This window comes from Balaenoptera borealis (genome assembly GCF_965194805.1).
Source record: "Balaenoptera borealis genome assembly, chromosome: 18".
Classification (NCBI taxonomy): domain Eukaryota; kingdom Metazoa; phylum Chordata; class Mammalia; order Artiodactyla; family Balaenopteridae; genus Balaenoptera; species Balaenoptera borealis.
The window spans coordinates 8,802,638-8,828,438 of record NC_138877.1 but is presented as its reverse complement, the minus strand read 5'-3'; the positions used below and the strand labels follow the sequence as shown (position 1 = coordinate 8,828,438).

Below are 25,801 nucleotides of genomic sequence, written 5' to 3'. Positions count from 1 at the left end.
ACACGCTCTCCTGACAGCGGGCCGACCTCTCTGGAGTCCGGGGGTCTCGGGTCTCTGCAGGAGGGGGGTGTGTCTCCGCCCGCCCAGCTTCTCCTTCGAGTCTAAGGGTCAGATACCATCGCCCACTAGTAAATAACGAAGATTACGATTTTTCGAGTCATTCTTCGTTGCCCGTTTTATTAAGACACCAAAGAGCCTCAGGCTAGGGCGGGCGGGGCGTAGGCGTGTCAGCTTGGCCAGTTTGAGCCAATAGCGTCGGAAGGGCTGTCCTGCTGCCATGGCAACGGCGGCCGTCCCCAGAGGGACCAGCCACCCATTGGGTGGAATCTTTCGAGAAGGCTCGAGAAGAAGGAAGCGGAAGTGGCACGTGGAGGGGCCGGTGGAGGCGCCGGTGAGTAAATGCCGCAGATTCTGGAAAGTTCCGATCAGTACGATACATAAGGCTGAGACGCTGGGACCTTCTCTTTCGGGTCGGTAGTTCGGCGGCGCGCCGGTGAGCGAGCGGCTGAAGATCCAGGCAGGCAGCCCGAACTGCGGAACGACCTGCGGAGATCGAGCGCAGCTTTCTCCCGTGGTTACTCCTCTGCGAGCCTCCACTGTCCCCGGGAATCCGGCGGCGCCAGACCGGCAGACCGTCCGTGTGTCCGTCCGCGTGACAGGACCGGACCCCGCGGGAGCCGCGTGCGGCCGGGGCAGGAAGAGGCGGCCGGAGGACACAGAGCCAGACTCAGACCTACCCGAAGCGGAGGCGGACCGAGAGCCGGCCATGTCGGTGGTGGGGCTGGACGTGGGCTCGCAGAGCTGCTACATAGCGGTGGCCCGGGCCGGGGGCATCGAGACCATCGCCAACGAGTTCAGCGACCGGTGCACCCCGTAAGTGGGAGCCTGTGGGGGCGCTGGGGGGAGGTTCTGGGGCGAGGGCAGCAAGCCGGCGGGGGCTGCGGATCCCGGGGACCCCAGGCTTGCGGCTGGCCGCGGAGCGCCGGGGCGAAGGAAGGGAGATGTGGGGAGCGGTGCGCCCCTCCGTGGGGTCGGGATGCCGGCGGCCCGGCCGCCGGGTAGGGGAGGGGGCTTGCTGCCACGAATCGGATAGAGGGGGTCTCCGGGATTCGAGGGGCCATGAGAAGCCCGGGAGTCGAGTCCCCCGGTGTCGTCCCTTCTGGCGGGCTCCGTCCTGGGCGCCGGTCTGCGGCCAAGCCCGAGACTTCTCTCCCTTTTCTTGGCAAGAAGCTTCAGCCAGCTCCTTGCGCGGCCGCCCCCGTTCCCCCACCCGGCTTCTCTGAGCTGGCTGAGCCGCCCCCAGCTCGTCCCCCTCCCTCCGAGCATGTCTTTGCGCACCGCGGAGCTGGGGCTGCCGAGCTTTTTCTTCCGCATTGTGAATCTCGAAATGAGCTGGAAGCTTCCAGAGCGCGTATGCTGCTTCTTGTGCGGGGAGCGGGCGGATTGTTGTTAGCGACCACAGAATCACTCCTTTGATGATGAATCTACCTTTTCTTGCTCACTCTTGGATCATTTGTGAAAGATGTAAACGGCCTTTTTGCTCGTTTCATGAAAGCCATTAAAGAGGAATCCTAAGTCGTGTTCTAATTTCTTTAATTTTGAACGGCTTAAATGAGGAGAGAAAAGAAAAATTGCACACTTTGGTAGAACTCCTCTAGAGGATGGATGTTGTCGCTGAATTAAATGGTATATTCTACAGCAGCATGGGGTGGGCAAAGGGTAACATTTTAAAAAGCAACTTTTTTGGAGGTGAGTCAATTTATGAATATATTGTATGCAAACATGCCTGCATGTACATTGATAAAAACAACTGCTTACTTCTCAGGGAAAATGGTGTAGGTATTTATTTTTAAGTGCCTTAATCCCAAGATAAAAATCATGGAATGAAACATCGAGCCCAAAGGTGAAATGACTGGGCTTATATCACTATTTGAGTGCAGATGAACGTTTATGAAAGTGAACGAAAGTGAGAAAATAACCAAACAGTGACAGTATCGGTAGCATTGGGAAGACTGCTATTCACTGAGCATCTCGTGCGTCAACCTCTATATAAAGCTAGTCTTTTAGTTTAGCTGTGCAAAGGGCTCTGATTGGAGTATGGTAAGGAAGAAGATAGTATCTCAGGTTTTCATGCTTAGGTGCAGTTTACATCTTTGTTCTCTTTGGTCCAGTAAAAGGAAGAAGAGTTGTTGAAGGGAGAGTACAGAAAAATTATGTATGTGGCTATAGTGACCACTGTGAAACTAAAGATGACAGGTGTGTCTCAAAAATGTAAACCAAGGGCAGTACTGGAGTTTCCCTTAATATTTTTTATATAATAGATGTTTGACTCAACTGCATTGGCTACTATTAATTTCTGTTTAGTGTAATTAATTTGATTCTCTTCTTGGAAAACGAGTAAATTCGTTCCGCAACTGTGTGTTTACTCTGAGCTCGGAGTGATACTCTGTTTTCGGAAGGTATTTTAAAGCTCTAGCCTTTGCTCCAACAGTTCTCTGGCTGTTAAGATGCTAGTTAGCACCTACTCAGATAATCTAGGTCTAAGATGTCTCTGTTATAGCAAGTTTAAATTTGATTCAGCTTGATATTTAATGCCTTCAGTGTATTCCCATTTTGCTCATATCACCCCATTATTCCTACCTGCCCTGTAATCTAAAACCTAATTCACTTCCATCCTTCTGACAAGACTTTATTGTGCTTCTCTCTGCTCTGTGCTACCATTCTATTTCCGTTGCTCAGAAGGCTCTTTAACAGTTACAAGTCACTTCATCTCTTCAGAGCTGACTTAACATGTAACTGATTATTCAGTCCTTTTGCTCAGCATTTATACTTGGTTCTGTTGTGGTACTTGCTTGGCATCATTTTTACTTGGCTTCCTCAAGTAGAGTCTTCTGTATAGGACCCTCTTTTGTGCTTTTAAACTCCAGAAGCATAACTTAGGCCCACTTGTTTCCGTTTATTTAAAAACCTTTGATCATAAAGAGTCAGATGGTATATCAGGACAGCAATAGGTATGATAGTGACGTTTAGATTTGTATGCAGTTGGTAACTGCGAAGTAGTCACACCCTCTTTTGTTAATCGTGGCTAGGACCATGTTAGTCATACTCTAACTAGTCAAAGCATTTTCAGAGTTAATGTCAGCTTGCTAAGTAATTGGGGCCTGGAGAATTAGGCTGGTGCTTGCAGCACTGGAAAACGTCCTCTGAGCCTTGAGCAGACGGGAGTGGGGGGACAGGGTGGGGTGCGGCTGCCCCCTGGATTGGATTCTCAGAGGAGCAGTTAAGCAGGCCCTCTTAGAGTAGCTGACCAAAGCTTTGGAGTCCAAAATTGTGCTGTACTGTGCCCCCTTCCCCAAGAATGGGTAGGATATTTTTTTTTTCCTTTTTTTGGGTAGGAAATTTATGTTACAATTTTCCTCTTGTCAGTTAAAAACGTCCACATTTATGCTTTTTAACATTTGTAAAACATGTTTTTTTTAATTTCTTCTAGATCAGTCATATCATTTGGATCAAAAAACAGAACAATTGGAGTTGCAGCGAAAAATCAGGTATGTTCTTGAAGAGGATTCTGATCATTTTTTAAGAGAGAAGTTTTAAAAGTAGAATCTCAGAGACATACAAAAATATGAAATACCTAAGCCTATCTATTTTTGAGTTTTAGAATTGTAATGCAGATATTCCTTAAGAGCCCGTAGATACTTATTTTTTTTTCTGTTCTCTTCCTTTTGTTTTATTGAATAAGATCTTTAACTTTCTAATTTCCAACCTTAATTTTTAATAACTTTCCTACCTTCTAATGTATCTAATTTTTAAAACTTAAAAACGAGACACATGAAGTTCTTTCATGTGAAGTTTCTCATGATACTCATTTAAGAGTTAAAGATTCCTTTTATAGAAGGAACTTCTAAGAAGCTATGTGTTTAAAAACGTTTTCAGGTTACTTAATAATTAAGGTAGTACGAGGAGAACTTGTCTAGGCCTGTGCTGTCCTGTAGAGTAGCTACTACATGTGGCTCTTGAGCACTTGAAATGTGCCTAATCTGAATTAAAATGTGAAGTATAAAATATATGTGATTTTGAAGGCTTAAAATGAAATAAAAAGGTAAACAATCTCATCAATTTTTTACATCAAGTACATGTTGAAATGACAATATTTTAGATAAATTAGGCTAAATAAGTTATTGGAATTAATTTTATGTATTAATGGGACTTGAAAATTTACCTATGTGGCTCCCTTTAGGACTCACATTATAACTTGAACTTTGGGGATTGGGGAGAAAAAAAATAAATATGAAATACAAAAATCCGTTTTGTGAGAGGCTTTTAAGAAAGGGACTGAAAGCAGGCCTGTTACAATATGTAAACGTATCAAAGTAACATACACTGTACACCTTCAACTTACACGATGTTACATGTTGATTTATTTAGTTTAATAAAAAGTTGAAAAAATTCTCTTAATACAGAAAATAGTATTGCTAAAAAAGAAAACTCTAAACCTTGGAGTACTATATTATGGCTAGTTGGAAGAGAGGAACAAAAGAGCAGAAAAACCAAGCAGGGAGGAGAAATGGGCGTGCCCACTCAAAGTAACCTACTCAAAGGGGAGGGACGCTAGTGAAGTAACAGCCTCCCCAGATGTGGCCATTCAGAAGACTGATGTCCCGGACCTGAGATCCCACTGCACTTTTGCGGTTATGTGAGGAAAATCTATTGAGGCTTAGATCTAGCCTGTAGATTACTAGACATACGTCATCTCGGTTTTAGAATCGCAAGGAATTTTAGTACTTAAACATTGTTTGAAATATTCCATATTCCATATTATTTGAAAACTAGTGTTGCCAAGCTATATTTTTCTCTTTAAAAGAAGTAGGTCAGAGAAAGAAGTAAACAGTAAACTGTTTTGGTATTTCAAACTAATAACTTTAGAAGTCTTTGTTTTTCATCCTTTAATTATTTTTGTGTTTTAAATAAGGTTCCCACTGCTGACATCTTTGAGTGAAATATGCTATGAAGTGGGACTTGTATATCCAGAGCCTAATCATCAAAAATATGTACGTGCAGTTGAAAGCATTACCTCATGTAGAAACTTTTTGAATTATCCTTGCATTTTCTGCTTTTTGGTATAGATAATTAACATTCCACGCTATTGATAGGAAAAGTAGCAATCAATATATTTTGTGGCACAAAGTACTTATCCTGGCCACTTAGCGACTCAACAAATAGACTACTGTAACAATTAACTCCTTTTTAAAAAAAACGTGACCAGACTATAGTGCTTCTAGATATCCTTTTTCATTTATTCATTAGGTATAAAACAACTGTAGTGGGAGAAAAGGGATGAAATAAAGTGATACATACAGTTCTTGGGGTTTGTTCAGAGCTCCAGGGATAGTTTCATTATCTGAGTTTATCTTGCAGACTTTGAAGCCTGTGTGTATCCCTCTCACTGCGTCCCTCCTGGCATTTCTATAGGAAAAGGAGAAAGAATAAAGTCCGTTCATTGATGGAGAAAGTCAGGGCTCTGGGGAAGGTTACTTATATCCCTATGATTTGAGTTGTACAGGTGACTTTCTTTTTAATTGCTGTAAGTACTAATAGGTGTTGAAATTAGAAAAAAAGTTAAATCTCAGTTTTTTTTTTTTTTGCAGCAAATCACTCATGCAAACAATACAGTGTTTAATTTCAAGAGGTTTCATGGCCGAGCATTCAATGACCCCTTCATTCAAAAGGAGAAAGAAAACTTAAGTTATGATCTGGTTCCAATGAAAAATGGTGGAGTTGGAATAAAGGTAATATAATCGAGCAACCTTAGATTCCTTACTAGGAAACTGTTTAATTCATCTACAGAGAAAAGTACTTAATTCATAATAAATATGTAACTCAGTTTCCTTATTTGGAGAAGGTGGTCTTTTATTTTTTATCTAGTCTCTCTTAAACTGTAGGTTTATGTTTAAATCATCCTTGAAAATTATTCAAATGGTATATACTGCTGTAACTTAATTTGTGTTTTTCATAACATCTTGACAATTATAAAATTTAGAATTCGTGGTGTTTAAAGAAATCTAAATTGTGTTGTCATATCAAACAAAAGTCTGTTCCAGTACAGCTCATTTGCAGTTGTTTGGAGAGCTATAGTGTAATACAACCAGAAATCTTTTTTTAAACTACAGAGGCATTCTTGTCTTATGATCTGCGCAAAATAATATTTATCCCAGTGATTCATCTCTTCAGTTAGAGTGGAAATTTACTATCTTCTATAATACTTTGACTAGTACTTTGGATAGGGGAAAAATCTGCCCCAGCTTTTTTTCTCTTCATCTCTGGGGAAAAATCTTTCTTCCTTTTTTTCTTTGCTTTGCTTTCCTTTCCCTTTTTCTCTTCCTTTTACCTTTCCTTTCCTTCTTCTTTTCTAAACAGTTACAACAGTAAAGGTTTTCTGGAAGAGAATGAGTGATAATGTTTGTAAGTTAATATTATTGGCATGTAACTTTTAGGACTACAGTGTTTAAAGCATTTCTTTCCTCAATACAGGTAATGTACATGGATGAAGAGCATCTGTTTAGTGTGGAACAGATAACAGCCATGCTGTTGACGAAGTTAAAGGAAACGGCTGAAAACAACCTCAAGAAGCCAGTAACAGATTGTGTTATTTCAGTAAGTAGAGTTCAGCAAGGCAATGTGTTTAATTTGCCTTTTTCATGTTACTTTTTAGTATTGAATGTGTGAAAGCTGTCCTACTCCTAGAGATCAGAATCCTGCTGCACTCTATACCATGGTGTTCAGCAGCATTGCATGGTAGGTTTGAGTGGTAATTTTAGCCAGAAGTTGCAAAGGTTTTTGAGTGGTGGTACATGTCAAAATCTCCTGTCAGGCTTTTTGAAAATACAGACTGATTGGTTGAATTGGAGGATATTCTAAAGTTAGTTGATGTATTGAGAGAGAATTGTATACTTAAACGAGAGCTTTTCAGAATTTTATCCACACATGAGAACCAGTGAGTTGGTTCTCGGTGATAGGTAGTTTTAAAATGTAACCTACCAGTAGTGACAAAACCTAGGTTTCTTTTTTAGCATTGGCAAGCCCACTACTTTCAATGGACAGTTGATAATTAGGTTACTAAGGAGTATTTGCAATGGACAAAGGTCATTTTTTTTTTTTTACATAAATTAAGGTTTATTAACACTCCCTCGTTTATGTAAGGGATTAGGAAATATGATGTTAATTGATTTATAGGTAAAGGTTTGATCTGGGGGAAAGTGTATACATTAAAATAAGATTAGGTGTTAGTTATTGAGGTTAGAGAAACAAGGAAAAGAGAGGCCTTCCTTCTTCCTTTGAAGACTTAGTTCTCTTTTTTTCTCTTCTGAGTAAAGTTAATTAAGAGAGCTACTCTAATCTCTCCCACTATCTCTCTTTTCTACCTAGCCCATGTCTCAGAACAGCTGTTACCTCGAGCTGGAGATTGCAGCCAGGCGATACTGACTGTATAGGACAGGGTGTCACTTGCCCTGCCCCAAGGATCCTTTACATACATTTTATACCTAATCACCTCTCCCACATGAAAGTTTAGTAGTACAGATGTAGTGTATATCTGTTTCTGTACTGTGGCCCTTTAGACAGCCACAAGCCATTGTAACTAGCTAAATATTTTTTTGCCCTTATGTACCAATTTTCACCTTCTACAACGTTATTATTGTCTCTGTGGAGAATTTGTGCTATGGGGAAAAGTCATCTTTTATTTGGCAGGGTGGCCTGTCCAGACCTAGTGAAAGAAGGCTTTTATGGCAGAAGCCTTTATGGCAGTGCATCCTGGGATATGCAAGAAGAGAGGCAGAAAGGCTGAAATTTCTCTTGCAAGACAGAAGGTGTTCTACTAAAGAAATGTTTGGGTATTGCTTGGAGAAATGCTATTAATCTCTGGTAAAATTAAAGAACTAAGTTATAAGTCAGTGGTCCTTCCTTCCTCTCCCACCCCCCTTTAAATAACCTAATATGGAAAACTGAAAGCATTCTGATTTGAAAGGTGAGCAGAGACCCACCTTTGCTCTTGTCACTCTTTCTGAAGCATTTATAGGTAACTTGGGGAGAAAATGCAAAAGCCACTGTACCAAGTTTTCTCTTAGGTACTTTCCAGTTAAGTGATTATATGAATGTATTGTTAGATGCTCTTCTGGAAGAATGTGCTAGTTAAAGTGCTGTCCTAGAAAGCAATCAAAAGAATTCATCTAGCTAGAAGACAACACCGTAAGAAACTTTATCCCTTGAGCTGTTTTTGTTCTTCTTCCTGTTAGAAAAATCAACAGGCTTTGACAAAAAGTTTCGTTTTTGTAATCTTAACAGGTTTACTGAATTAGAAGGTATCCCAATGATTAATGCTTAAAACCAACGAACAGCAAACCTAAAGGGCAGAGGCTAGAATTAGCTGTATTATCTTTAAGTTCCTGTAGGGTTTATAGTTTAATTACATTTAATGTTGACATAGCAGAATAATTTCCAAATGTCTGTAGAAATTTAAGACTCGTTGGGAAATAGTATTTCATCCCCTTAAATTTAAAGCTTTCTATTAGATTTAAGTAACTGTTAATATGTCTTATGAATACTCCTGATTGGTTTTTATTTCAGGTTAAAATTTGGTTATAATAAATTTGATACTTATAATTTTAGGGCAGTCTTTTCAAAAGTAGTTACTGTTTCTGAAAGTTAAAGAACTTGCCATTCTTTTTCCGTTTTGTGACTTGGCTAGGCACTTACGTAGCTGGACTGTTGTGAATTGATTACAGATGGTTGTGAGGGATTTGTATGTTTTTTTTTGTGTGTTCTAGGTAAGTTAAAATTCTTTCCCTTCTTGTTTGTAGGTCCCTTCTTTCTTCACAGATGCTGAGAGGCGATCTGTCTTAGATGCTGCACAAATTGTTGGTTTAAACTGCTTGAAACTCATGAATGACATGACAGCTGGTAAGAAAAAAACTGTTCTTGTGCAGAAGTTAATATACTTTCGAAACTAAAGTTAAGACACACCAGGTCCTGTTATCAAACACTTTCATGTAGGTGTAGAAACACAGCCTATTAAAAAACATGTGTTAGGTTTGAAAGCAAAAATTCTAGCCTTTCAGATGCTTGTTTTAATGAGAAGTTGGGATTTTGTCAAATATATGAATCTGTTTTCATTAGGAAATTCTTGTATATAAATTTTTTAATCCTTTAAATTAGTTGTATTGGATTTAGTTTTTTATTTCCTTACATTGTTTTTATAGTTAAGAAACAAGTTTTCCCAAAACCTCATGGTATTGGCTTTTACAACTACCTTGACTATTGATTTAGCTTAAATTTTTTTCCCTCATATGCTTCCCAATTGTATGTGGTTAGGAGTTGATCATTCATCTTATATCAGATATTGATTTCAGCTGTACCATTTGCCAGGCACCTTGGTAGGAATGGACATAGTGGGGAGCAAAGCACTCACTTATCTCCTCTTAGACCTTGTATCAGTTTCTTGTGATTACAGATGGACTCAAAGTCAGTTACAATGTAGTGTATTCAGGCAAAGCAAATAAGACTTTGTTTAGTATGTTTTTAATAGATGTTTTAAGAACTCTTAAAGTATTGACAAAGGTGTGTTCTTAAGTATACATATTTAGAAATACAGTGGTTTCAAAATTCAGAAAAAGCTAACACAGACTAAAGATAGATCAGTTATTTGCCTTGAATCTAATTGGTAGGAACTGCAGTTGCTGTAGTTATATATTAAATTCTTAATTTTTTTGGATAAGCAGTCTCCTAGCAGGTTGTGGTTAAAATGTAAGTATTGTGTAATGAGTCTGATATTGTTTGTGTGTGGTTACATGTGGTTTACATGCCATTGTTTTTGCATTACGTATGTCTTCTCTGTCACATCTCTCCATATATTTAAAAGTGATAGAACATTGTTCTAAAATCAGAAAGGGACAAAGCATGAAGTCAGATATAAAAGAAATATGTTCAGCTTTAATTAATGGAAGTACAATCAGGTTTCCTGCATGTGATTATATTGGTAACAATGAAATTCCTAAGAAAATGTGAACCAAAGAATTGAAACATACTAATTTTTTTTTAGTTGCTTTGAATTATGGAATTTATAAGCAGGATCTCCCAGGCCTGGATGAGAAACCTCGAGTAGTGGTTTTTGTTGATATGGGACATTCAGCTTTTCAAGTGTCTGCCTGTGCCTTTAACAAGGGAAAATTGAAGGTAAAGTCATAAATCGGAACTAAGTGACCCAAATATTAAATGTGTGACAATTGTCATTACTTTAGGCTACTGAGCTTCTGGATTGTGCTCTTCTAGGTAATGAAGAGTTTTAGGTAAAGATATTAACTAAGAGTTGTTCCTAAGGTTGATCCTCCGTAAAGATGATGTAATCATTTTAGCGTACTCTGTAATTGTTCTTGCTTAGGAAAGAAAAGCTTTTTAAGGTTATCTTCTATGTAATCATTAAAATTAAAGATATCTTAGAGACTTGACATTTCATTTGGATTTTGTAGTTACATGTCTCCTGACTGACTTGGATTTCATGTTGTAGTTTAAATAGAAATTTTGAGCCTAGGAGTCTTTGGTGGTTTGAATAGCGATATTTAAGATTCTAGTTACAAATATGATTGAAATAACCAGATTATTTGTTGTTTTAACTAAATTAGGTACTGGGAACAGCTTTTGATCCTTTCTTAGGAGGAAAAAACTTTGATGCAAAGTTAGTGGAACATTTTTGTGCAGAATTTAAAGCTAAGTACAAGTTGGATGCAAAATCCAAAATTCGAGCACTGCTTCGTCTGTATCAGGAGTGTGAAAAATTGAAAAAGCTAATGAGCTCTAACAGCACGGACCTACCACTGAATATCGAGTGCTTTATGAATGACATAGATGTTTCGGGAAAGATGAACAGGTGTGTCTTGAATTCTGACAGATTAAAGAAGGAATTTCTTGCTGAAACTGTAGTCTGCGTGTCAGTTCTAGCCGTGGTGTTGTGAGTCTTGGCCCACATTTCAGGATTGTACCGTACCTGCTGGAAAGACTGTCAACGTCATTAGAGCTAGGGTTGCTTCTGCAAAGAGGGTTTTTAGGAAGATCTGTGCTCAGTGCCCTTGTAGTAAAGTCTTTTGGGTATTGTTCACTTTTTAGTATTTCTGGGCCAGTAATTCAATAATGGTTTCACAGAATATTTTGCAGAAATATTTTGAAGAGAATGGAAATATTCAAAGTAATGAAAACAGGATCACCTAAAACATTAAGGAATAAAATGGAAATCTTAATATAGAAATGATTTCTTCTAGTAATACCTGTCGAATTGATTTTCTCCTCATGCCCTTTCTGCATCTGTTTTGTATATTTTTTGAAAAAGCAAAGTTACAAATTACAGTATGGTTGAACTTGGCCCATGTGGAATTCAGGGTGTCTGAGGGGGAAAAAAAATGTTGGGTTGATAAGACTTATTTTTTTAAAAAATAGGACAGGATATTGGCCTTAAGATAAGTTTTCTAAAGATTTCTAAAGTTTTCCTCTTAATTGCCAAGGGCACAGTTTGAAGAACTCTGTGCTGAGCTCCTGCAAAAGATAGAAGTTCCCCTTTATTCATTGCTGGAACAAACTCAGCTCAAAGTAGAAGACGTGAGCGCTGTGGAGGTAGTTGGAGGCGCTACACGAATCCCAGCCGTGAAAGAAAAAATTGCCAAATTCTTTGGAAAAGATACGAGCACGACGCTCAACGCAGATGAAGCAGTGGCCAGAGGGTGTGCACTACAGGTACTGCCTTCTCAGCCCTTCTCCCCCTGGGGGCTCCTTCCTTGAACTGTTTCTGCTTTACTTCATCGAGGTGAGGTCGCAGAGAAAGCAGAGCCCAGTGGCCGGTTACACACCACACGGGGCTTACTTACGTTTCCATAAATCGGTGCGGCCGTGGAGACGCAGGATCTGCTTCAAGTATTGGAAGATTTAGGAAGTTTAAGATTAAAAGAACTACAGAGCTAGTGTTTCTTAAACTGGGGATTAGGAACAGGCATGATTCTGAGGGGATCGTAGAACACACAGCTGTAGAGCGCGAAGTAGCTGTGTGGTGGTGACGGTTGTTACAGAGCACCGAGGAGGGAAGGGGAGCAGAAATCTGGTGCAGTAAGGAATTGATTTGGGGAAAGTTTGCAGGGTTAAGGGTATTAGCTAACAGGTGGTTTGATGAAATAGCTGTTCCCCCTCCAAACTGATGGTAGCTTATCAAATAAGGAGGCAGCTCAGAGGCATGAAGTTTGGCAAAGTATAAAAGCACAAAATCTAGAAGTTACTGATAAAAAAAAATTAGTATTGGTTTATACTTAGGATATTATAGTCAAATCTGAGTAGTTTTAACTAAAGTTTTAAGTTAATTTGTTTAAATTTGATCTAGTTAGCACAGTTTTTAAAAAAATATAAAGCATTAGGGCTTCCCTGGTGGTGCAGTGGTTGAGAATCCACCTGCCAGTACAGGGGACACGGGTTCGAGCCCTGGTCTGGGAAGATCCCACATGCCGCGGAGCAGCTGGGCCCGTGAGCCGCAATTGCTGAGCCTGCGCATCTGGAGCCTGTTCTCCGCAACAAGAGAGGCCGCCATAGTGAGAGGCCCGCGCACCGCGATGAAGAGTGGCCCCCGCTTGCCACAACTAGAGAAAGCCCTGGCACAGAAACGAAGACCCAACACAGCCAAAAATTAATTAATAATTAAAAAAAAATATATATATATATAAAGCAGTAGATTCTTTACAGAAAAGTATTTAGACTGACTACTGTGTAAAACTTTTAAAAAAGAACATACAGATGCTGACTATTGCCTGTAATCCATTGCATCATCAAGATTCTTCATGTTTTGTGGGGTTTTTGTTTTTGCTTCTTCCTTGACAATGGAGTGTGCCTCCTTCACTAACTCTAATTCCCCAGAACTTTGGAAGTTTACAGTTTCTTTAGAAGTAGAGCTTATTTTGGCTTCTCTTTTGAAGAATCCTGTGCTATTGACAGAGTCAGAGATTTATTGACTTTTAGTTTAGTCATCTATTTAGTTATTCTTATGTGACAAGTCTAAATCCACCGGTTGGTCTGTTGGGTGTTGTCTACCCTAAATTTGAATTGACCATCGCTTCCTTCATTCCTAAAATTACTTGAAAATAGGAACATTTTGGTTTTACCCTTTTTCAGTCTTAGACATTTGAAAGGCAATGTGGACAGAGCTGTTTGGATGTATGTACACATTCAAGAGTGATACAGCTTGTAATTAAAATTGCTATCAGCAGGGCATTTCTGGAAAGACCAGTGTTTTTTCCTCAGCCCCTGTGAAACTTGTTACTAATTAACAGTTGCTAGCCTAAGATTCATTGTACTGTTTATCTTTATATCTAGTGATTGCCATAGTATTTAGATGATAAATCACTTACGCTTAAGACACATACACTGTAAGCAATTTCGAATTTGAATTAACCTACCCGTTCTGTTTGAATTGATTTTTTTCTTTTTTAATATTTATTTATTTGGTTGCGCCAGGTGTTAGTTGCGGCAGGCGGGCTCCTTAGTTGTGCCTCGCCAGCTCCTTAGTTGTGGCAGGCGGGCTTGAATTGATTTTTATATTAAAAGCTGAGTGAAATTTTTCATGTGCTCATGATAACTTTTTCCTTTTTTTTTTTTTTTTTTTTTTAAAGTGTGCAATCCTTTCCCCAGCATTTAAAGTTAGAGAATTTTCCGTCACTGATGCAGTTCCTTTTCCAATATCTCTGGTCTGGAGTCACGATTCAGAAGATGCCGAAGGGTATGTAGGAGAAAATAACTTTCAGATACTTTATTTTAATATAAAGAAAATTAACAAATGAGTTTCATGGTAGAGCGTTTGCTGAACTGGGATCTTTCAACAACCAGACTTACCAAAATATTTCTCTCATTTTGAGTTATAAATGGTGAGATGGGATTGATACCTCTCTTAGAACGTGTTTATGCTGTTTGCGTAGCACAGTGAGCTTGAACACTTGAGCTGAATGCCTTTGTTTCCCCTTAGCGTCCATGAAGTGTTCAGTAGAAACCATGCTGCGCCTTTCTCCAAAGTTCTCACCTTCTTGAGAAGTGGGCCTTTTGAGCTGGAAGCTTTCTATTCTGATCCTCAAGGAGTTCCATATCCAGAAGCAAAGATAGGTAAGCAATTCATTGTAATTACTCTTTTGAAGACTTGACTTAGTCAGTGTGCAAACTTAAACATTTTTTCTGTTCTTAGCAATGCTGAGTGGAACGATGCCATGTGAAGACATTTTCATTTTGGAATAATGGTGATGGGGAAATCTCTTTGTTTTATTGGTGAATGAACTGGCCTATAGAGATGCAATGACTTGCCGGTGCTGCTGTTGCTTCCAAGTGTATATATATAGGAGCACTTGAGTATTTTTCCTTTTCTGATACAGTCTATACTTAAAGGATTATCACCTACTTTTAATATTAACCTTTTCTCTGGGTGAAATGTTACTTGCAGAATATTGCTTAAAACCTGGCTTGGAAACCATTGAAGCTACTTCTCAAATGTACCTTTGTACTATAATCTTTTTTAAAAAAATACATCTTTATTGCTACATTTTTCCTGGGGAGGTTTGACACTATCCATCTATTTTGACCCATAGTTAACTCTGAAAATCTGGGAGAGTTACAGGCATCTTCTTCAATGGCCGTGTCTCTTTCCCACGCTACTGGTAAAATTTGCCAATATTGCTAGATCGCTTCAGGGCTCACCTTTTCCCCACACCATTTCATAATGAAATTGTTTGAAGGAGTCTAACCTGGCCAGTTGTGTTTTCTTTCTTACTACTTAACACTAAAAGTGTTCTGACACAGGGGAGTTTTTATTTTTTAAAACAGCTTTTGTGAATTTATTTATAGATAATTTAAGAAAATCATTGAACATAGACTAAAATTTAGACAGGCTGGATTCTGGTCCCCATCGTGCAGAGGATAAAATCTAAGCTCTTTAGCATGGCATCAGCTTTTTTTCATTTTATCCCCAAAACTGAGAAGCTTGCACAGACTTAAAGAGCCATCTTACATCTCTCTCCTGTGAGCCTTCTTGGATACCCTTTAGTAAATGCTGTTTCTTTAACTGGATCTTATGGCAATTATTTCCTGAACCTAGTGATTTGATAATTAATGAAGGTCTATTCCAACATATTTCACCGACCTACTAAATAAATCTAACTTTCTGTGTGTTTGTGTAGACAGCACTTTAACTACAAGGCTATTAAATCCCATATAGTGCTCTGCACATAACAGGTTCAAACTACTTAATTTTGTTTATCAGTTTCTGTAATAACAGTACTATTGGTAGAGGTGATAACTAACACTTAGCCCTTGGTTCCATAGTTTTAAGTGCTCAGTGTAAAACACTTGTCAACTCGAACCACAAACGCACAGATAAAGTAACTTACAGCAGGTCACACGGCCAGGATTCAAGCCCAGAGAGTCTGGGTCAGAGTCAGCACTCTGAACTCCTACTCAGGAATGCTCTGGAACTGCTCTATAATGCATGATAGTTTCAGGCTTTGATACAGGTTTTAGCTCACCCCTCCTATTTGAAACATAGGAGAATGTTTAGATCATTCAGTCAGAAAAAACAGTATTCCCGGGAAAGGCCCTACAGAATCAAAATGCAGGAAGCGCTTGATATCATCTGCCTTACACTTGAGATTTCCAAGTCGAGGTTGTGCTCACCTGGAGAAATAGGGTAGGAGACAGCGGGGACAGCTTGTCATCAGCCTTCACACAGTGTCTGTGTCAGAGTGTTCAACAGAAAGTCACAAGAGTGCCCTTGCCTTTGAAGGTTTTATGACATATTAAGACTAATCCCAAGTATGATAAGTAGACTGTGTACTTATGAGTCTATTTTAAGAGGTTATGTTTGTAGTATACATTAAAGGGCTTAAATGTAAGTCAGTTGGTAGAGAAAACGGGGAGATTTTGGAATAGCAATATTTCTTAGCCTTTGCTTGACAGATTTAGATTCAGTTCTGAAATTGTCAATTTCTTTTTGTTCTAGGCCGCTTCATAGTTCAGAATGTTTCAGCACAGAAGGATGGAGAAAAATCTAGAGTGAAAGTCAAAGTGCGAGTCAATACACATGGCATTTTCACCATATCTACAGCATCTATGGTGGAGAAAATCCCAGCCGAGGAGAACGAAGTGTCTTCTATCGAAGCAGACATGGAGTGTCAGAATCAGAGACCATCAGAAAACCCAGACGCCGAGGTAAGTTTGTGGGAAGCCTTTGAGTTTGAATATACGGTTGACTTAATTCTAAGCCCTAAGAGACGGGTAGGGAAGGCTTAAAATATATTTTTCTTAATTGTGATTAAAATTTTGGTTAATGATGACAGGCAGTTGCTAGGTGACAGTAACATACAGCGTGGAGTTTGGGGAACTGGGACTGAGTTCTGTGTAGCTTTATTTGAGCTGGCACGTGATGATTCAGAGTGGGTAAAATTTCTTTGAATTGTTTTTTTAAGGACATAGGCCATTTGAGAAATCAAATGTCGACTGATGATTAAGAAAAAAAAGACTAAATACAAGAACTATTTAGTGAAATACATAGCAAATATTAATGCTGTGGTTTTTTGGGTTTTTTGGTTTTATTTTTTGATCGTATGGCAACATTTGGCTTTGGCGTTTTAGAATCTACCTTTTTTTTTTTTTTTTAATTTATTTATTTATTTAATTTTATTTATTTTTGGCTGTGTTGGGTCTTCGTTTCTGTGTGAGGGCTTTCTCTAGTTGCGGCAAGTGGGAGCCACTCTTCATCGCGGTGCACGGGCCTCTCACTATCGCGGCCTCTCTTGTTGCGGAGCACAGGCTCCAGACGCACAGGCTCAGCAGTTGTGGCTCACGGGCCTAGTTGCTCCGCGGCATGTGGGATCTTCCCAGACCAGGGCTCGAACCCGTGTCCCCTGCATTAGCAGGCAGATAGAACCTACTTTTATTTACACGGTTTGCTGCGTTCGGGCGGGTGGAGGTGAGGCACCCGCCTGGAGTACAGACGTTGTTACTGTACACGATGTTAATGTAGACTGCGTTAGCGTGGGTGCTGGTTTCACGTGGTCTCCAGAAGAATTCTGGGAAACTTGCAACTAGACGAGCTATTATAGTTCACTTCCGGGTAACGATCAGCAACAGGTTGAGTGACGAGGTGCCGGCAGTTACCGTGCTTCAGCTCAGGTGTGGAAAAGGTGTTGTAACGAAGATCGTTGCCAGAACATTTAAGGAACGTTAGCATTTGAGCCTTCGTTTTGTCCTCATCCAGAAGAACTTCAGTGTAAAGAATTAAATGACCGGGGCCACATACTTTCTCATTAGGCTACAGACACCATTATTCTAATGCCTGTTGTATCTAATCTCTTAGTACCTTTTGGATATATATACACCAGGGGTGCCTTGCTTCTGGATACTTCAGTGTCTGCCTTAGGATCCTGAAGCTCTGAAAGAAAAATATGAGACACTTCCAGGTGGGCAGCAAGTAGTTAACTTCGAATGTTTCAGGCTTCTCCCAGAGATGGGAAAAGATCATAGCAAGCACTGATTTACTGGGGATTGAGGTGTCTATTGACATGTAGCATTTGTTCTTTATGCTGGGAGTTTTTGAGGTGTAAATAGTTGGATCACGAAAAGAAAGTGGGGACAGAGAGGGTCTTGCGTCTCTCTAAACTGAGATGGTGAACCCCCAGATAACTGATTGTTGGCTGTTTTATGTAATTGTTCAGTTCACTGAAATGGAGATGTGTCGAGACGTGTGACGGCCGCTGTGAAATGAGGTTTTGGGAGCTTGTTTCTGGGAGAGAGGCCTAGAGTAAATCTACTTCCTGTGCTTTTGAGAGTTAATATCTGTACAAGGCTAGATGGAAGCTTCTTGAAGGAGAGTTCTTGACTGTCATCACTTCAGTCAAAACGCTTACTACTTGTGTTGTTTAACTCCATTAACTGTTATCATTCAAAGAATTTCTTACAGGTTTACAGTATCTAAGAAGTTTTCAAATACTTTGTGTTTGTATACTTTTATCAGTATCTTTTCCCCCCCACCTATTAAGATTTCAGAAATTGAGTGTACTGTTTTTGGTGCCCTATAACCTTTTAAATTTATACAAGTACACCTGCTTTCTACATCCTTTGTGCCTGGGCTTTCATTTCAGAAAAATATCCAGCAAGACAACAGTGAAGCTGGAACACAGCCCCAGGTACAAACTGATGGTCGTCAAACCTCACAGTCTCCCCCTTCACCTGAACTTCCCTCAGAAGAAAACAAAACCCCAGATGCTGACAAAGTGAGTGACTCTTCCAGTTCATTCCATGAGACAGTGTTGCAACATGTGATCATTAATGATATCGTTCAATCCGCAGTTTCAAGAGCAAGCACCCAGTTATCGTATTCCATGTAGGGTTTTTTTTCTGATAATTTTCTATATTTTCCAACTAAAACCAGTTAGAGGTACTCCAGCTCAACTGAGGGAATTGAGTATCCTGCTTTTTAGACCTGAAAGCTTCTCTTCAACAACTGCCACTCCGAGCAACAGGAGGCGAATGCATACCTCTTGTTGTCTTCTCTAGTGCTAGAGGTGTCTGCAATTGCGGGCACCTGAAACAGATGCATCCTGGTGCTGTGTGATTAGTTTCCACTTGAATTCATCCAATGATAAATACGCGGGCTATAGTAGTCTAGTAAACTTTTTTTCTCCTCTCAAATTACCTGTCAAATTTATATAAATTAAGTATGATGATCTGGTCATAAGTTTCCATTGTTATCCCAGATCGGCACTTTGCAGAACTTCATTCTTTGTGCAGGTTGGATGTAAATTGTTAACTTTCATTAGTAGTTTGGTTTTCTCTCATTCTGAGGACAGAATCCTTTACCCTCACATGAATTACAGAATTGTCCCTTGGGGCCCAAATGCACATTGCACTTGGTGAAAGGTTCTGGTTTTTAATCTCCCATTCCCTGACTGATCCTTTGGGGGCCCTGCTGGGAGCTGCAGGCCCTGACTGTGGTTTCCGGAAGCCTCCTTCTCTTTCTCCTGGTGAAGAGGGCTGTGTTGACGGTGTAGCAGCGTTGCTCTCTTTGCAGTGATGGCTCCTTAATTTCAGCACCCCTCCCCTTCCCCACTGAGTGTCGAGCGTTAACTGACTCAGGCCAGTGGTCTCAGTACCTGTCTAGAACGTGACACTGGGTAGCGTCTTACGTTCTTTGTTGTCAGTGGGACCACTAGTGTCAAACCCTTTGGAACATTACCACAGACCCCCTTGGAGGATTCCTCGTCCATGCCACGTCAGATGCCGTTTTGTGATACGTTGGTTTTGTCAGTAGTTGGTTTAATTTTGTTCGGCTAGATAGTCTTATCCTGACTTAACCTGCATACATGTGACTGTCATCCATTTGATTCCCAAATATCTGTTGCACTCCTGTGTTTTGCCAGGTGTAGGTGTCATTTTTCTTTCTGTGCTTCATGCCCCCAGAGCATGCACAAAATGTTGGGGGGTCCTCGTGCACTAGAGGGAGAAGAAGATGTGGACCTTGCAGGCTGACTGACAGATCATTGCTAGGGGTGCGGCTCACAGCACGCCACAGACGTGTGATTTCTCAGGAACGCTGAAGCAGAAGTCTGGGAAACGTGCGGTCTAGTCCCATCTCTGTCTTTATAATTTTAGCCAAGCCATTGAACCTCTTTCAAGTCCCAGTTTCTTATATAAAGAGCCTAGAATTTTAACATCCTTCATAACTCCCCGGAATTCCCCAGTGCCAGTGCTTGTGCCTCGTGGGCTTGTCCCTGTTTTACCATCTCAGCCAATCAGGGTACATGTTACATAACCCTCGGTTATCTTCTAATCTGTCCTACAGCTGAGTTTCCTAAATTGCGTTCTTTGTCATCTGTGCTTATAGGAACCTGCAGAAATGAAAATACTATGAAAGGCTTGGAAAATTAAAGGCCACAGGAGATACTTCTTTAGCCCTGTATTTACGTATTTTGGAAAAACTTACAATAAACTTAGCATTTGCCACATCATTCCATTCGCTTCCATTTTAAGACTTTTTAAAATCTTTTGACCTTGCAGAGTTGCTAATGAGAAGTGGTTTGACTCAAAGGCAGATAGTAGAAATAAGGATATATATATAGACATATACGTGTGTGTACGTAATTTCCAAATTCAGGAAATTTTAAAAGGCACTCATCAGTGTGTAGTGATAATTGTAATTAAAGCACATTTAATGCTGGGATATAGGGCCTCAAATATATATATTACAGGAATAGAGTTGGTCCTAACATGCTTAGCAGCTGGTCAAAGTCCATCTGGTGTTACCATTAGATTGTAGACTATAATTTAAAGATGTGGTAATTTAATAATAATATTTTTGCCTTTTTGGAGTCGCAAACATTGCTTAAAGGGATTAGAAAGCAAGGGCTGATGAAGAAAAGCTTTAGCAGGAGAGATTAAATTTAAATTTAATATGAAATGAAAAATATCCTGGTGAATTCTTGAAGGGAAGTGTGGCATGTTTAAGTGTAATTGCAGCCCTGATTTAAAATGCATGGGTGGAAAATTAGATGATCTCTTATACATTCTTCCAACTTTATGGTTTTAGGGATTTTAATTTTTCCTGAGTCCTCAGTAAGCATGATAGGGAGATTTTTGTTATTCAAGGACTATTTAAGAATTTCTCCTTTTTTTTTTTTTTTTTTTTTTTTTAACCCCTCTTCCCAAGGCTAATGAAAAGAAAGTTGACCAGCCTCCAGAAGCTAAAAAACCCAAAATAAAGGTGGTGAATGTTGAGCTGCCAGTTGAAGCCAACTTGGTGTGGCAGTTAGGGAAAGACCTTCTTAACATGTATATTGAAACAGAGGTAAGTACTTCATTTACATATTTTTATTTTGGAATGTGTTTAGTTTGGCCCTTTTACGCGTATTTCTAATAGATAAATGGCTATAATTCTTTCTCATATCTCATAAGTTTATATAATTTTTAGGGATAGGATGAAGCCAAAACTAATGGTTTTTTCAGTTAAATTTTTTTTAGCAAGTTTTGTTTATATGTTTGTAACCTTGTTACAGAAATCTATACCATAGATCATTCTGCTTGGTATAAAATTGATTGCCCAAGTTCTTATGAAGAAATCGAGTGCTAATATCTTCTAGCCCAGAGAGCAATACAATTGGTATCTCAGGCCACACTAAATATTTCTGTTAAAATACATGATGCTTCTTTGTAGTCTACATATATGAAATAATTGAGATTCATTTTTCCTTTACTGAGATGGGAACATTGTATTTAGAAATTTAATAATAAATTCTATTCCGTTTATATTATATTTGGTAAATAAATAGACTCTAAGTACATTTATTTATCCTTGATTTTAAAATGTGGTGGCAGAATTGTGTGGCTGTTATACATTGGTCAGTATTAATCCCAGTAGGAGACAACCAAGTAACTACATAAAAGAAAACAAAATTGTATAAAAGCAATAGATTGATTTTTTCCTTAGTATTAAATCTGAAATGTGAAAGCTATGTAATTTATTATATAATGTTTAAAAAAAACCTCATTCTGTGTATTTAGAAAATGAAGAACTTTGTAGGAATTGTTGGAAGAATTTTATAAGGTATAAATTAGAACTGTTAAGACTGATTTTTTTGTTGTTGTTGATATAATCCTTGATTTTGTTAACTCCAGAATCTAAATAGTTAAAATATAGTTACAGGTAGCAGAAGACTGGAATTAACCTTTTCTGTTTCCTGACAGGGTAAGATGATAATGCAGGATAAGTTGGAAAAGGAGAGAAATGACGCTAAAAATGCAGTCGAGGAGTATGTGTATGAGTTCAGGGACAAGCTGTGTGGGCCGTACGAGAAATTTATATGTGAGCAGGTATGTTTAGGGCTCTGTCTGTTTTTATTCAGATAATCTCATTATGAAGTGTTTAATATCAAATTTGACATTTAAACCTCTACTAGATTATGTAACTTGAGCTTTTTGAAAACAAAACAGCTTGAAATAGAATTTGTGTAAACAAAGTCATGGAAGGAGAGGCTCACTAGTGATGTGCCATTTTATTCTAGTTTATCCCAATGAGTTTAGTTTTTACCATCAAAGAAAGAACCCGTCGGCACTTTTGTTCATAGTCTGTGACATCACAGTTACTGTGGCCTAGAAACATAAATGAGAGAAAATCCTTGCTTTCAAAGGCCTCAGACTTTTTTTTTATGACTCTGGTGCCTTGGTTGCTCTCTGTCATTGCTTTATCCCATAAGGCTTGTTCATCCAGTCATTCCAAAGTTTATCAGGCACCAGTATTCCCCTTAGGCTTTTGTCAGCTCCCAGAAGCAGTATGGCTCTAAGCAAATCCCCGAAGCTCATTTGTGAATGATGGGCCTTGGAGAGAAATTGGCTAGTTAGAAATCTAGAGTGGTTTCGGAATTAATTCTGAACTTAAGAGAATTTAAACTCGGGAGTCTATTTTAGTCCTAAGATCCTGAGGCTACTTTGTAATATATTTCTTTCTCAGCTCTGAAGCTGGATTTCTCATGGTTGGGATTCTGAAGTAGAGATGACCCAAACCAGCTAGACCTCCTAAAGCTAGAGTATAACTGCATACTTTATGTGAGTTTGTTAGGAATGGCTTTTTTGTGTGTTCAGTGATCGAATTGTCAACTTGTTTAGTTTTCCTTTCAGTATTTGGTAGTTGTGGAAGTGAGTAGAAAGTTACTAATTGAGACCTAATTGTTTTGGAGAGTAGGAAGATGATTCTTTTTTTTTTTTTTTTTACTTTTTGGCTGCGCTGCGAGGCACGTGGGGTCTTAGTTCCCTGACCAGGGATGGAACCCACGCCCCCTGTAGTGGAGGCGTGGAGTCTTAACCGCTGGACCACCAGGGAAGTCCCTATGATTCTATAACCACATTTCAGTGTACAAATTGTCCAAGATCGGACTACTGAAATACAATATTATAAGTCAATAAGAGCATTTTACCACAAATTTTCAAATATCCCTGTGTAAAAGAGAGAATAGCCTAAGAATAACTGTCAGTCCCTCTTGTAAAATATTGTATGGCGCTAATAGTGGAGTGGTTATTGCTCCCTGATATTTTTCAGTGAAGAGAATCCAGCTAATCAGTGCCTTCCTAGAAATGAAATGAGCTACTTGATGTTTAACACTTCTGAGGATGACTATTTCGACTGTTTTAAAGTAAGATTGCCCCTAGTACTGATTCTTGTGTTCGGTATGTAGGATCATCAGAATTTTTTGAGGCTGCTCACAGAGACTGAGAACTGGCTCTATGAAGAGGGAGAGGACCAGGCTAAGCAGGCGTATGTCGACAAGTTGGAGGAATTAATGGTAGGCCCTCCTCTCCCCCTAGAAAGCAGTACTTGTGTTTTCGATTATAGACTTTTAAAATATAATTATGACAAATACTGATTTATTACATTCTGTTTTAGAAAATTGGCACTCCAATTAAAGTCCGATTTCAAGAAGCTGAAGAACGGCCAAAAATGTTTGAAGAACTAGGACAGAGGCTGCAGCACTATGCCAAGATAGCAGCTGACTTTAGGAATAATGTAAGTCTCTGTAAAGAGCGAGGAAGCTACCCTAGACTTATAAGCTCGTATTTAAGTTGAGGAACCTTCATTGTGAACAAATGTTCATTCCTAAATGAGAAACTGGGTTTTGGTGTGTGAGACCAGAGGTACATGTGAACTTCATGGAAAATTGGGTCAAGTTAGATGTTACTGTTAAATACACTTAATTCTACAGAATGACCAAGTTTTTCCATTTAGGATGAGAAATATAACCATATTGATGAGTCTGAAATGAAAAAGGTTGAGAAGTCTGTTAATGAAGTGATGGAGTGGATGAATAATATCATGAACGCCCAGGCTAAGAAGAGTCTCGATCAGGATCCCGTCGTACGTGCTCAGGAAATTAGAGCAAAAATAAAGGTGAGTGTCATTGTCTAGTGTGTACTGCTGTGTTTTCTTAGGGATTCTGGTTGCAATCCTTTGAACCTTGAACATAGACATTTTTGCTTAAATCTTTTTACCTCATCCCAAGACCAGACTTCTGAGTTTGTTATTGATATTACAAAATGTGGAATATCTTGTAAGTTTCTGTTAAATTTCTATTTCTTCATTTGTTCATTTAGTTCAACAAATACATTTGTTGAGCCCCTACCGTGTGCCAGTTACCGTTCTAAGAGTTAAACTGTCAGTGTCCAAAGCAAGTCACCGCCCCTGTGGAAGTCACCTGCGGGTGTGAGGAGGACTTGACAGTAAACAAGCATGGAAGGATAGCAGATTGTGTCAAGTGCCGAGCGGAAAGTAGTCAAAAGGGATTAGGAAACTTGGGGTGGTGGAGAGGGACCCAGGTTAGTATTTATCAGGGAAGGCCTTGCTGAGTGCGTGAGGCTTGAAGGAAGTTGGGAAGAAAACCAAGGAACTGCTTTCTGCCTGGAAGAATATTCAAACACAGCGAAGGTTAACATGCGCCTTTGAGGTCATGGGCTATAAGCTTGAATTCCAGCTCTTTGCTCACTGCTTTTTCTGTTCCTGAGGTTAAGTTACTTAACCTCTCCTCCATAGGTGGGAATGATAATTCCTACCTTTTGATAATTGCTGTGAGATTAAATGGGTTAATAATATGTGAGTAGTTAGTAAGTCCCTGACATACCGTAGAAGAATATTCACGTCTCTTTTGATCAGGCTTCAAGCTATAGTTTTGGGCAAATGTGTTGAGCAAATGGCGTTCTTTGAGATGTGTATAATTGGAGTTGGTAGAAAAATACTGGTTCGGGTATGTAGGAAAGTAATTGAAAATGAACTAGAGTTAGTCTGATTATTAGTTTTGTTTTCCTTTCTTAGGAGTTGAATAACACTTGTGAACCTGTTGTAACACAACCCAAACCAAAAATTGAATCACCCAAACTGGAAAGAACTCCAAATGGCCCGAGTCCTGATAAAAAGGAAGAGGACCTAGAAGGCAAAAACAATTTCAGTGCTGAACCTCCACATCAGAATGGAGAATGTTACCCTAACGAGAAGAGTTCCATTAATATGGACTTGGACTAGATGACGTTAAACTGACTTAGTCCTTCAATTAATAAAATATTTTTGCCATAGTATGTGATTCTACATGACATACTGAGACTATTTATATTTTCTTTTTTAAGGATGTTTAGAAATTTTGTGTATTATATGGAAAAAAGAAAAAGCTTAAGTCTGTAGTCTTTATGATCCTAAAAGGGAAAATTGCCTTGGTAACTTCAGATTCCTGTGGAATTGTGAATTCATACTAAGCTTCTGTGCAGTATTACCATTTGCATCACTGAGGATGAAATTGACTTTTGTCTTTGGAGAAAATAAAGTGTATTCAAGAGGGCTGTGATTAAACTCTTTAAGCATTTGTTCCTGCCAAGGTAGTTTTCGTGCATTTTGCTCTCCGTTTCAGCACGCGTGTGGGTGTGGATGTTTATAAACAAGACTAAGTCTGATTTCATAAGGGCTTTCTAAAATTAATTCTGTCCAATAGAATCTCACTTTTTGCTTTGATATTATTAAAAATCCAGTGACTAAAAGCAAAAGCTAGTGAAATGTGTTAGCAGCATGCAGAACAAAGCCTTTAAAATGTATCTCTCCTTATACAGTGCATTGTCATGTGAAGGTGTAACATGGAAGAAACGTTGATTCTGTTTGTAACTGATATTGTGAAGCCTCTTATGAGCTTTAAAATAAAGTTCATCTTACGGTGTCATTTCTAAA

The 25,801-nt window shown here is 39.2% G+C and overlaps 1 protein-coding gene and 1 long non-coding RNA gene across 3 annotated transcripts; one reads left to right on the top strand and one right to left on the bottom strand.

Moving 5' to 3' along the window:
* Positions 1-366: 366 nt before the first annotated feature.
* HSPH1 (heat shock protein family H (Hsp110) member 1) lies at positions 367-25,801 on the top strand. 2 transcript variants are annotated; one of them, XM_082366287.1, is made up of 18 exons: positions 367-873; positions 3,491-3,548; positions 5,649-5,789; positions 6,532-6,654; positions 8,856-8,955; positions 10,094-10,227; positions 10,674-10,918; positions 11,547-11,775; positions 13,689-13,795; positions 14,039-14,172; positions 16,055-16,263; positions 18,195-18,326; positions 20,759-20,896; positions 21,793-21,918; positions 23,277-23,384; positions 23,486-23,605; positions 23,825-23,986; positions 24,905-25,801. In XM_082366287.1, exons 1-18 carry the CDS (start codon positions 767-769, stop codon positions 25,109-25,111), a joined length of 2,580 nt encoding a protein of 859 aa, XP_082222413.1. In that variant the 5' UTR covers positions 367-766; the 3' UTR covers positions 25,112-25,801. The 2 variants fall into 2 exon arrangements, with proteins under 2 accessions (XP_082222413.1, XP_082222414.1); XM_082366288.1 differs by lacking the exon at positions 18,195-18,326 and having other exon boundaries at positions 392-873.
* On the bottom strand, positions 16,447-18,188 carry LOC309616103. The gene is made up of 2 exons (XR_014237281.1): positions 16,986-18,188; positions 16,447-16,693 (listed from the first exon to the last, which is right to left on the bottom strand). It is a non-coding gene; the product is annotated as an uncharacterized lncRNA (long non-coding RNA).

What these genes read in the sequence shown, in the direction of transcription:
- HSPH1 (XM_082366287.1), top strand. Translation starts at nt 767, where the DNA reads ATGTCGGTGGTGGGGCTGGACGTGGGCTCGCAGAGCTGCTACATAGCG. An exon ending in ATATCCAGAAGCAAAGATAG is followed by an intron (nt 14,173 to 16,054) that starts GTAAGCAATTCA and finishes TTTTTGTTCTAG; the next exon opens with GCCGCTTCATAGTTCAGAAT. An exon ending in CAGAAAACCCAGACGCCGAG is followed by an intron (nt 16,264 to 18,194) that starts GTAAGTTTGTGG and finishes CTTTCATTTCAG; the next exon opens with AAAAATATCCAGCAAGACAA.